Source organism: Danio rerio, chromosome 10 (assembly GCF_049306965.1).
Source record: "Danio rerio strain Tuebingen ecotype United States chromosome 10, GRCz12tu, whole genome shotgun sequence".
In the NCBI taxonomy this organism is placed as follows: Eukaryota; Metazoa; Chordata; class Actinopteri; order Cypriniformes; family Danionidae; genus Danio; species Danio rerio.
In genome coordinates this window covers 39,742,501-39,755,738 of record NC_133185.1, presented here as the reverse complement: position 1 = coordinate 39,755,738, position 13,238 = coordinate 39,742,501, and the positions used below count along the sequence as shown (strand labels likewise).

Here is a 13,238-nt window from a genome sequence, read left to right as displayed (position 1 = left end):
TTTTGTTTGTGGTTTATTGATGCTGACTGAGCCTGGCGGTGTGTATACAGTTAAAGTCAGAATTAATTGCACACACACACACATACACACACATCACAAAATGCGGGGGTTTTTGTTTTCTTTCCATTGGGTGTGCTTTATTAAATTCCATACCACTCACCAGTTCTTAAGGCTGATTTATACTTCTGCGTCAAACGCCGGCGTATGCTACGGCGCTGACGCATAGCCCTTCGCCGTGGCCGTCGGCGTCACTGACTTGCACCTCTCAAAAAATTTAACTACACGTCGCAACGACACGTAGCGTAAGCTCTGTGATTGGTCGGCTTGGTAGCGCTGACGAGTCTGGGCGGGACCGAGAGCCGCGCGAATGGCGCGAGCGATTGTTTACAAGTGTGGAGTCCCGTGAAGGAGCTCCGGATGGAAAGTTTTGTTTTGTGTTTACCTCATAGTTAAAGTTCCTGCATGTCTGCCGGTTCCTGCTTTAAAATGAGCGAGTTTGAGCCACTTGTACATCCCAGAAGTGTTCAGGAAAAGCAAAACAACACAGAAGAAACTCGACACAGGAACATTTACACCTCACTGCCAACTAGCGTTTCGGAAGTGTTAATGCAGACCGACAGAGACAGCGCGCAGAAGTATAAATGCACAGCCACGCGCGTTGCATGCGCCGTGGGTTACGCCGGTCACCTGACTCCTTATTTGCGTCTAAAGGCTGATTTATACTTCTGCGTCAAACACCGGCGTATGCTACGGCGCTGATGCATAGCCCTTCGCCGTGGCCGTCGGCGTCGCTGACGTGCACCTCTCAAAAATTGTAACTACACGTCGCAACAACGCGTAGCGCAAGCTCTGTAATTGGTCGGCTTGGTAGCGCTGACGAGTTGGGGCGGGACCGAGAGCTGCGCGAATGGCGCGAACCCAATGTAGCGATTGTTTACAAGTGTGGAGTGTGGAAAATTTTCGGATGGAAAATTTTGTTTTGTGTTTACCTCATAGTTAAAGTTGCTGCACGTCCGCTGGTTTCTGCCTCAAAATGAGCGAGTTTGAGTCACTCGTCTAACTAGGAAGTGTTCAGGAAACGCAAAACAGAAGCGAAGAAACTCGACACAGAGGAACATTTACACCTCACTGCCAACCAGCGTTTCGGAAGTGTTAATGCAGACAAACAGAGACAGCGCGCAGAAGTATAAATGCACAGCTGCGCCGTGAGTTACGCCGGTCACTTGACGCAGAAGTATAAACCAGGCTTAAAGGCCCGTGCACACCGGGATGATTTTTGCTAACTTTTTTCGTCGACGTTTAATGCCTCGTGAATAAATAAAGGGTGCCAATGTGATCGTGCACACCAACGAGCAAAACGGCAGGCGTAAAACCTCATGCTTGTTTTTTTTTTTTTTTTTTCGCCACGTCAAAACCTTCTCCACCAATCAGGTTGGCACTTTGGTTCACCTGCACGGAGCTGCTGTAGTTACAGTAAACAGCACTTGGAGGCGCTCAAGTGCAAAACAGTCAATGCAAGCGCTCATTGAAGAAGATGACCAGAGGCGATATCAACGTGGACAATAATCAATTCTTCATCGCGAGAGCCGGAGCTGCTAATTGAACCATCCAATACAACAAGTGAGTAAACTTTCTGTCTTCCTCTGTTACAAGCGGGTGTTAAAAGCTTAAATTTGTGTAGTGCCATCTAACGTCAAAGAGTGATTTTGCATACTCTTCTGCTCGACGCCAGTAAAAATTGCTCGTTTAAATCCAGAAAAAAACGTCTTGGAAAAACGCTGACGATAAACTCAAACGAAAAGCGTCCCAGTGTGTCCGAGCCTTAATACCCCATTTTGTCACAAGGGCATGACTGAAATGTTCATAAGTGAAGGTGAAACTGCCAAACTGCAGTTAAAGTCACCCAAAATTACAGGAAACTCTTACATGAAAGCACTTCACGTAAACACCTTAAGTATATTATTGTCTATTAAGGCAAATAACTAGATTACAGATGTCCATGTAACCGTAGTGTCTTCGAAGTGAGTGAAAGATCCACAAGGGCATCTTGCTGATTTGATTCAGAAGAGCACGTTTTTATCAGACAGCTCACCGGTCAGGTATACATCCGCGCTGAAATATCAAGGTGAAAGTCACCATAGCTTGTGTAGAATAGACCCAGCTCCCACACCAACTTTGAGAATAGATTAACGGCGATGTTTGTTTTTTTATCGCCTGATAAGAGTCTCGCATTAACGCCAATAACGGCCCACCACAATTAAATATGCATAAAGTTTTCAATAAAAACAGAACATTAGAAGGAGGAAAAAACACACGAACACATAAAAAACATGTTTTGGTTTGTTTTATTGTAAATACGACAAAAAGGAAACAATTTTATTTTACAGTTATTGATCTATATATTGGCATGAATTAATATTTCAACATTTTTAAGAGACACCTGTGAGATTCTGGCTTATTCAAGTTGCAGCAAATGCATGAGACAGCAGGTGGGGACTGAATAATAAAAAAAAAGACATCTGAATCTAAATAAATCATCAGTTGTTTACTTCCGGCCAATAAACTACGCCTCTCCTCGCCACAAATCAATGCGGACAAACTAAATAAATTAAATAGAAAATTATATGCAGTCATGATCAGATACATCTGGCAAAAAAAAAGAAACCAAATGATATTTAGCAAATGTACAAATCAAATATACAGTACTGACCACTCGCCTAAACCGAGACAGAGCTGCACGTTATGTATGCGCCGCAGTCTCATGAATATTCACATCCCATGGCCAATGACAAGGCAGATCAGCAAACTCTTTGCATAATTTATTCATATTTTCATTTCCGTACCCGCTAATAGTTACACCTCAGTAGTAAAATGACTATATGTCAGTATCATATCGTCGCTGATTGAAAAATATCCTTTTCTAAGAGGGGACGTGAACCAAAATATGTGTACGGATTTGAATAAATGGGTCTTTTTTTCAGTCACTCTTGGCTACGAGGATATTGCTTGCTGTGGTTGTACAACGTAATAGTCACATATGATTATAATATTTAAATACAACAAACATCAATGCACAAATTATACAATGAAGAATGGGCCTAAAAAACCAAACAAAACCAATAAAGTATGGGTGCAAAGTGTCCGATACAAAAACGTCAACATTAATATTTTTTTGTTCCTCATAAATAATGAAACGTGTGAGTGAGGGAGGGTTTCTTTTTCTCTTCTTTTTATTCTTCTTCTTCTTTTTTTTCTCCTCTTATTCGTTTTTTTATGGCCCGCGTACATGCCCGGCTTTCCTAACCATCACAATATTTACATATATGACAAAAAAAACGATTACCAAATATACAAAGAGGAAATAGAAGCTTGTCTGATCTGGTCGCCACTTCCTCCCTGTGCGAATCCGCAGCCTATAATCAATCATGTCCTGATTTCGTCTGACCTACACAATATCTTACAGCAAGTCATTAATAAATTAAAGGTGACAGGATCATCGGAGGTTTTAAATCCCCTTGTAGTGAACCGCGCAGTTGCGGTTTCTATTTACAAAGATTAAAGTTCAGCGTCTAAAACCTCAAACCTGTTTAATCTCCAAGCCTCTTCCGGGATCTGCAGTTCAGTCCGGGGTTTATTTATTTATTTATTTTTGGTGCAGACAGAAGGACTTGAGTATGTGGGGAGTGAAGGAAAAAAAAAAACCTAACGGTCTAACTAAGGTTGGATTTGTCTGCCGTTTTCACCGCGGTTTTACCTCACCCTGAACTGAGAGGAAACGCTATCCACCGTCTAGCAGGAAATGAAGCTCATCTTTCTGCTGTTTTGTTCGGTCTCAGTATCTGTTCTGGTGCTCGTAGTGCCATCGGTTGAAGTCGATGTTGAACGCCACAATGCTGCCCGACGCCATCCCAGTGATTAAAGTCCTACAGATATACACACAACAGCATTATTAAGGAGTATAGTATATAGTATAGAATGGTATAATGCTATTAGTGTGGTAGTGTATATATATATATATTGTGTACATGCGCACACATAACACAAATGTAATGAGTTTGCAATAGAAATAATTATTGTCAGTGTTATTATTAATATTATTATTACAGTGTTAATTTAATATAAATATTACACCCATACACACATTCATTTTTAAATACTGTCATTGAATTAAGCTCTGATTATTGATATAATGTCCAAGATACATCATCTAGATGCACTGGGACGCATCGTCAGTGATGTATTCTGGGATCATTGGGTGTTTCAAGTCTTTCAACATCAGACATCCTCACCCAGGTGACCCAGCTTTCTCTGCAGCTGCTAGTGTTCGCGTTGTGATATTCTTTAAAATGACAGGGGCCGGTCAAAAGAAACTGACCGTAAAGTCAGACGGATATACAGAGAAGTAGGAAGTTTCCGGAACTACACCATATCATTAATATCATTCAAGATTTGTAAACTAATTATTTGTATTATTTAAAAAAATTATTTTAATGACCATTCAAGATTTTTCAAATCAAACTTTGATGCATCACTTGCTTTTGTTCATATCTCGGACAGTTCTACCTATTATATTTTATTAAAGTATTAATGTCAAGAGAACATGGGTTGCTATACAAATATATTTTTATTATGGCAAAAATAAAAGCAAAAAAAAGTACACTTAATAAAAAATACTTGTGTTATTTTTAAATTTAGTCCACTCCACAATTGCCACAATCCTGTCAGGCTAGTTTCTGTCCTATACTCTTGCTAAAAATGCAATAATGGTTTAACGTTCCTGACCATTATCACCAATAAAGCCTGAAAAAACAGGGCATTAGTATATTGTAAACTGACAGGTTCAAATATTCTTTTCCAGTTATCAAGGAAATAATTTGTTCCTTAATTATTATAGTTTTGTAACTGACTGGTGGAAAAATATATTCTGTAATTGTGTGCCTGGGTCTCCACATTTGGCTCTTAACTCTCCTCTTTTGGCTTTAACAAACTTATCCCTCAAGTTTTTGCAAACCTTCAAAACAAAAACTTTCCTCCTTTTCCACTACTTTTGCAATTTCTAGCCAAGAATTATTGGTCATCTGGTTATCTCTATGATCACGAATCATAAAGATGTGTGTACAGTCGTCCTGTTTCAGACAAAATCTCTGCAAAGTGTTTAATTCAACTCAAATCAAACACGGTGCCACGTGAACTGTTCGCTCGAGTATCAAAAAAACATGTGATCCGCCAGCCGAAATCATGTCGCGCGCACCCAAATCGAACCTACGCAAATTTCTCGATGACGTGACTTTCGCCGCGCACACTCAAGCAAACTAACAAGCCTCAAGTATAAACCAGGCTTTACAGTATATTACCAATGTTATTTTACTGTATATTAATACAATATTATTATGACAGATTACCAATGTTATTCAGAACAACATTAACAACATCATAAATGCATTAACAAAATTAATGTCAAATTTGTGTTAATAAATGTATAAATAATATCAGTTATATAGTTAAATGTATGTGTATCCTCACCTCTGGTCATGTGACAGGTCCATTGCCCTGATGCCTGCATCACAGCCGGGGTAAATATAGAGCTGCTTAAAGTCACAGGCCTGCCAGACCTCCACAACACCGTTATCACCTCCAGTCACCAGATTCTGACCGTCACTGCTCAGCAGAATTGCCTGAAGGGAACAAATGCATCCACATAAACAAACATCTGATTCATCTGGGTGTGTATGCATGTGTGTTCTCAGAGTCTTTTCTTGACAAGTTTCTAAAATTTATTAAATCAAGAAAAAAACGTTTGTACATGTGACAAAATATTAAAATTGCATTGTTTTGTTTACAAAAACGATAAGTCAAAATTAATAAAAATATTTTTCTTAAAACAAATAAAACCTGCCAGTCTGCAAAATGAAGTTTCTTTTTTATTAAAATAAGTAAAAAAAAAAAAAAAAAAAAAAAAAAATATATATATATATATATATATATATATATATATATATATATATATATTTTTTTTTTTTTTTTTTTTTTTAACAAGATAAAACAATCTGCAAAATAAAGTGAGCTAAAATTAAGCTAAAATGTGCCAGTTGGTAAAATTACATGACTTTTTTCTTAAAACAAGCTAAACAAAATCTGCCAATCTGCAAAATTAAGTGGCTTTTTATTTTGAAACAAGCTTAACATTGGTAAAATCTGTTCATCTTTTTCTTAAAACAAGCAAAAAAAATCCAATCTGCAAACTTTTTTTTTTTTTTTTAAAGAAAACAAGATTAAAAAAATCTGCCAATCTGTAAAAATAATTACATTTGTTGTTAAAACAAGCAAAACTATTTCCAATCAGCAAACCTCAGTGACTTTTTTTCTTAAAAGAAGACAACAGGATTAAAAAAATCTGCCAATCTGTAAAAATAATAGATTTTTTTCAAAAAACAACCTAAAAAATTGACAATGTGTAAAATGAATCTTTTTAGTTTTTCTCAGTCGCTTTGGTCCATTGTTCAGATCAGAATTGAAATTCTCAAAACTCCCTGTTCAATCTTCAGATCAACGTGTCACTTGTGCACATCAGAGAAGCAGTTTCTCAAGTCCCAAATGCTTTTGTACATTCATGCAAATGATTATATGCAATACTCTGATATTCCTACATTATCTGTTTCTTATGCCATGTTAATCAAAATGTAAATGGTTGGTTTCTGTCTGAATAGTCTCACCCTCCACAACATTTAAGCATAAATTTGCATGCAAAATGGCTGAACAAGTAGTCATAATGCATTTTCCTAAACATTTTCAGTAGACTTATTTTTCTAAATCTGTCTAAAATTGGTACATTTCTCCCAGGTGAATCTTGACTTTTTCTGATACAGGTGCATCTCAAAGGAGCTTGTCCTATGTTCACGTTTCTACTTTTGTTTGTTCTTTGTGCTATGCGGGTGCTGTCTTTTCCTTTCTGTATCACAATAACATGATCTTTCAAAAAACTACAGTACAAACAGCAAAAACTATTTGCCATAGTCATACTGTCAATATAACAGTGTACTCTGGAGGGCTGTTGTGGTGTAAACCAAGTATACGGTATAAGGACTATAAGGACAAGTATAAGGACTTGTCATTCTGACGGCACTGACATGTTCATTGGCACAGAGACTTAGTTTTGAGAGATGAACTAAGGATTTTGAGCAGGAGACTGCAGGTAATCCATGTTGTTTTGAGAAATGCCCTTACTGTTCTGCAAATTTCAATTCAGATCTGAGAAATGTACCAAAGCATCATTATCCCCCTTAAAAAGCAGCTACAAAATTAGCTAAATTAAGTCACTTTGTTTATTAAAACAAGCCAAAGAAAAATCTGCCATTGGGTTAAGGAAGTAATCTTATTTCAAACTGAAAACCTCATTACTTTGCTTACATTACTGGCAGATTATTTTGCTTGTTTTGAGGAAAAATCCACTTAATTCTGGCATATAATAATTAAATAAAAATGCTTCTTGATTGAATAATTTGTAGATATTTGGACCAGAAACAAGACAAAAACTCAAAGTAAAAAAAAGCATGCTTTTTTGCAGTGTGTGTGTGTGTGTGTGTGTGTGTGTGTGTGTGTGTGTGTGGTCTTACACGTGTGGAGTCGTTGATCTCCATCTGAGCCAGCAGTTTTCCATTAATGCTGAAGTTGCAGAATTGTCCTCTCTCATAGTAGATGATACAGTGGCCCTCGCTGGACACTGAGATCAGACGGGGCCGCAGGCAGTTCTCGGGACCCTCCAGAGCCCGCAGTAAATCCCCTGTGATGGTGTGCACCAAACACGGGCCCTCTGAAAACAACATCACAGCAACAACTGCTCAATACACAAAACAGCAGCACTTTAAAAGACTTCAATCTTCTGTGTCAGTATTAAATCATCAAAGTCAAGTGATGTTAGACTTTACGTAATGTTACAGCTTTCAAAACGTAAATTCTATAAAATCTTCTCTACTTTTTCTGATAATGCTTAATGTATGAATTTAGCATAATTTGTACAACACATCATATTAAAAGCCTCATTTTCAATTAAAGATTTAATAACTCACTCATAAAAACGTTTCATTACTAGATGGATCATTGTTGAAGAATTATTCAGTGGTATATTTTTGATGGCTGGTTGTCGCCACCTATTGGTTAAATAATGTAATTACTACAACTAGCATTACGTTGAATTTAACAATGATTTTAGTCTTTGCCATAAACTTCAGTAGTTATATCTGTTATCCTAGAACTTCTGTGTTATTTGATTGTTTATAACTTTGTAACTGAAAAGAGTACAAACTAAATCTCTTTCTTGATCAAATGCAGCATTACAGAATTAGAAACCAAGTGCAAATTGCCATCATTTATTATTTATATTGCGTCTGCGTTTAAATTGAGATCCCAATCTTTTATAGGTTATTATTCAGTAAAAGTAATTATGCAATTAAGTACAAAAAAAAAAGTTATTACTCTGCGGGTCACGTGCGTTCCGAGCCGTCATTGTTATTCGAATAGATCACAGATCAACTGTGATTTGTTACACAATACTGAATATGAGTTCAATATTATTAAATATATATATATATATATATATATATATATATATATATATATATATATATATATATATATATATATATATATATATATATATATATATATATATATATATATATATTGTGACTGACCTTTGGCTCCACTGATGACCAGGCCGAGTTCAGCACACACTGACACACACACCACCTCATGATCATGGCCTGTCAGAACCGCTCGCGGTGCCGGATAATCACCTACAACACAACAACAGCTTTACTTCTCTGATCATCATCCATCAAGAGGCTTAGAGCTGAAACAGGACTTCAGCAGGCTTTATAAAAGGTAAACAAAACTTTTTATGTAAAAGAAAAGACAATTCTGTACACAACAAAATACATCAATACAATTCACGAGTTGAATACCTCATAAAACTTCATCACTTCAAAGTTGAAAAACTCTTATCTTAACTAGTGCTTTTTCATTTTATTTATTTATTATTTATTTTTAGAAAAAATAGGTTTATTAACTACTCCTGGACACTAGAAGATGGGAATAACTAAAATATTATCTTCTGATCCCACTGCAAAAAAGTAGTGCTGTTTAAATTTAATCACACATACATATTTCTGAAAATGTTTTGTCTTCTGGAGAAAGTCTTATTTGTTTAATTTCGGCTAAATTAAAAGCAGTTTTAATTTTTTTAAAAGTTATTTTTATGCCAATTACCCTAACATGCCTAGTTAACCTAGCAAAGTCTTTAAATGTCTTTAAATATAAATATAAATATATATCGATGGTTCTGTCTGGTTCTCGAATCTGATTGGCTGATAGCTGTGATATATTTAAGTAATATCAGCACCCGTATAGCCTCTTTACCCTTTGTGTATTACTCCGCCCACATACAGCCAGCAAAAAGCAGACACTACAAATCTAAAGTTTAAAAGATGCACGCTCAACTGTTTAACTGCCAGCTTATGATTTGAATCCAGAAGAAAGTACTTCCTCATACAAAAGGGTTTTTGAGACTCTCCATGTTTGATTTTGTTTTTATATACACAATTATGCCGTCAAACTGTTGTGTATAGCCGGCAGCTAGCTCTCTGCAACTGAAGCTAAGCAGGGCTGCGCCCGGTCAGTACCTGGATGGGAGACCACATGGGAAAGCTAGGTTGCTGCCGGAAGTGGTGTTAGTGAGGCCAGCAGGGGGCGCCCAACCTGCGGTCTGTGTGGGTCCTAATGCCCCAGTATAGTGACGGGGACGCTATACTGCTCAGTGAGCGCCGTCTTTCGGATGAGACGTTAAACCGAGGTCCCGACTCTCTGTGGTCGTTAAAAATCCCAGGATGTCCTTCGAAAAGAATAGGGGTTTAACCCCGGCATCCAGGCCAAATCTGCCCACTGGCCTTTGTCCATCATGGCCTCCTAACCATTCCCATATTCCAATTGGCTTCATGGCTTTCTCCTCTCCACCAATCAGCTGGTGTGTGGTGTGTGGTCTGGCGCAAAATGGCTGCCGTCACGTCATCCAGGTGGATGCTGCACACTGGTGGTGGATGAGGAGATTCCCCCCATTGTGTGTAAAGCGCTTTGAGTGCCCAGAAAAGCGCTATATAAATGTAAGCAATTATTATATATATATATATATATATATATATATATATATATATATATATATATATATATATATATATATATATATATTATATATGTGTGTGTGTGTGTGTGTGTGTGTGTGTGCATATAATAACAAAATAAAACAAATAAGACTTTCTCCAGAAGAAAAAGATACTATCAGACATACAGTAAAAATGTCCTCTGCTCTGTTAAACATCATTTGGGAAATATTTAAAAAAGAGAAAAAATAAATTAATCAAAGGGGGGAATAATAATTCTGACTTCAACTTTTTATATATATATATATAGATATTAATTCAGAATGGCAGTAATATTTCTCAGTGTTAATCAGAGCATGCAGCCTGCTTTGGTAAGAGCATTGTTCTCACTGTTGTTGGGATTGTCTCCAATGATGTGGTGCCGTCCACTCCAGTACCACAGAAGAAGAGTTGCATCTCGTGAACCGGACACGATGTAACAATCGCCACCGATGTAGGACTCTGATCTCGCAAGACACGTCACCACATCCCAGTGGCCGAACACAATCTGTGTCAGTTTCCCTGCATGAGCATTACACACAAATACAGAGACATTACTGTATGTATACGGGTAGCTTGCATACGCTGTTTTTTTTTTTTTGAAAAACAATTTTTGAAAAAAAGGTGATGTTTCTGTAGCATTTCAGAAAATACAAGGGGTCATTACCTCGATCCATTCTCTCACTGTTTTTAAATTTTTTTACTGAACTGTACTAAAAAAAAAAATCCTATGGTATGACATTAATTAAATTAAGAAAAACAACTATTAATAACATACAAATAGAGTGTGACCGGTTAATCTTCATTGTTGTGCACGTATCTTCATATAAGGCTATTTATTTTATATGAAATTATGAATATCTTTTTTCATGACATGACATGATGGACATTTTCAATAAGTAGGGGTATCACACCAAAGGACAACAAAAGTTAATTTTATAATAGTTTTATAAATATGTTCTGAGACAAAAACTTAACAGGCATGATCACATGATCTTGAATGGGGTCCTTCAACTAATTAAAAGTGCGTTTGACATGAACCACGGCTGCACCGGGTGATTAACGAGATTAGCCGAGCACAGGCGGGAGCAGAGTTGTAAACAGCCGTCAAGCCGAACATTTCAAAGTTGCGGCAGTCATGTTGACCAATCACATGATGTCATCATCATTTATTTTTTCATTTTCTATTTATAACAACAAAAGATTTACAGTACAAATAAAACAATACTGTCTCTACAAACTATATTTCATATTTAAACAATAAGGGAATTATGAATTAAATATATAACAAACGCATGAGAGAAATAAGGGGAAACGAGAGGGTAATTTAAACATAAAAACAAATAGGTCTATTAAATACAAAGCAATAAACAAAATGTTTAGGAGTTTAAACCTCCATCTAGGCTAATACTTCTTGTTATGCTAAAAAGGAGTTTACATTTATTTAAATTTGTAGATATAAAACTTTACAATATGTATATATATATATATATATATATATATATATATATATATATATATATATATATATATATATATATATATATATATATATATATATATATCGGAAAGTTTTATATCTTTAAATGTAAATAAAGTGTATAACTTAAAACAAAGTGATTCTAATATAAGTGAGCTACACTTTCAGTAGAAAGAGCAGGTACATCAACTTCTGTATAAACAGCCTGACAGGAGGATAAAAAACTATGTATATATATTTTTATATATAATCATATAAATAATTTTATAATTATTTAATAAAATAGTTCTTTTAATTTGTTAAGAAAGCTTTAGGGTGGCAGGATCAATGATGATATTTATTTTATTACCAGTCTGTAAGACTTATTTGAGTTAATATTTAGGATATTCACTAAAATATATCTTTTAAATCGTTTATGGAGCTGAATGCAGTAAATAGTCTGTATAAACAAGGTCGAAAATAAACCTCTGTGAACAATCTAGCCTTTATAAACAAATAATTTAACACAAGATGATACTGCAGTAAAATATTTGTAGTCTTTTAATAAGCATGATATATAAATGTATAGAGATGGCATAAAAAATTAATTGATTGTTTTGAAATTTGTGAATGGAAATTTGTCTAATAATAAACCCGAAACACACGTGGTTGTTGTCATGTGGTGAACACAGGCCAATTGTGTAATATCAGTGTCGTCATTGTAGCTCCTGCAGTCGCTCTTTAGACACTGTACAGGCTGAATCAGTCGTCTGATCTCAGAGCGCTGTCACGGTACCAAATTTCTAACCAGCATGCACCACGTCTGGACAGCGCTGCATGAAGTCAAACACACCTAAAGTTTTCAGTGGAATTACCTGATTTAAAATGAGTATAAAATGTCACACCAGAGGACATGGTTTTCAGTGACAAATTGTAAGTTCTTATGTTTTTGGGAATATACAGATGAAAATGATTGGCGTTTACTATAATAGGTATTTATTACTGATTTAACAATTTTCTTCTTTAACTAATAAAAGTTGTCATTTACTGATCTATGCTTGAGACAGTCAGACCACAATTGGTTCAATTTAGTTAAACAAAAATGTCATAAAACAGCAGTTTTTATGAACAGCGGTCCATGAAAGACAGAGAAATATTAAACTCTTTACTGCATTTTACAAGACTAAATACATTCATTTTCGTCATGAATGACAATGAAAATGCAACGTCGCATCAACAACCCAAATACAGAAGGTCTAAAACACACACATGCATGCACGTACCTGTTTCAGTGGAGTAAACACGGAAGCTCTTGTCCCAGAAACCACAGGCCAGGATGTAGCGGTTGTCGGCTGTCACCACAAAGCAGTGTGTGTTGATCTGAATGCTCTGATCCACCAAGTCTGTGATCTGCCGTTTGCTGATGCCAGAGTTATTGGCTGGAAAAAGGAGAACATATAGACTGGATGTAAATATATCAAAAAAAGATCTGATTAGTTTGATAACTGCAGGGCGTGAAAAATAAAACCAAACATGATCACATGATCAGAGGAACTCACCAATCAGAGAGTCCATCTCAATGGGGAGGT

The 13,238-nt window shown here is 36.1% G+C and overlaps 1 protein-coding gene across 34 annotated transcripts in view; it reads right to left on the bottom strand.

The window, feature by feature from the left end:
- Window positions 1–2,329: 2,329 nt before the first annotated feature.
- Window positions 2,330–13,238, bottom strand: part of nbeaa (neurobeachin a) — a 340,332-nt gene continuing 329,423 nt past the window's right edge. For all 34 annotated transcript variants that reach the window (XM_073913943.1, XM_073913947.1, XM_073913944.1 and 31 more), the window contains 7 exon segments: window positions 13,209–13,238; window positions 12,933–13,088; window positions 10,542–10,712; window positions 8,691–8,792; window positions 7,614–7,810; window positions 5,524–5,675; window positions 2,330–3,923 (listed from right to left, as the gene is read on the bottom strand). The exon segment at window positions 13,209–13,238 is cut by the window's right edge and continues 42 nt beyond it. In XM_073913943.1, coding sequence (XP_073770044.1) covers window positions 3,833–3,923; window positions 5,524–5,675; window positions 7,614–7,810; window positions 8,691–8,792; window positions 10,542–10,712; window positions 12,933–13,088; window positions 13,209–13,238 — 899 coding nt within the window. In that variant the 3' untranslated portion in view covers window positions 2,330–3,832.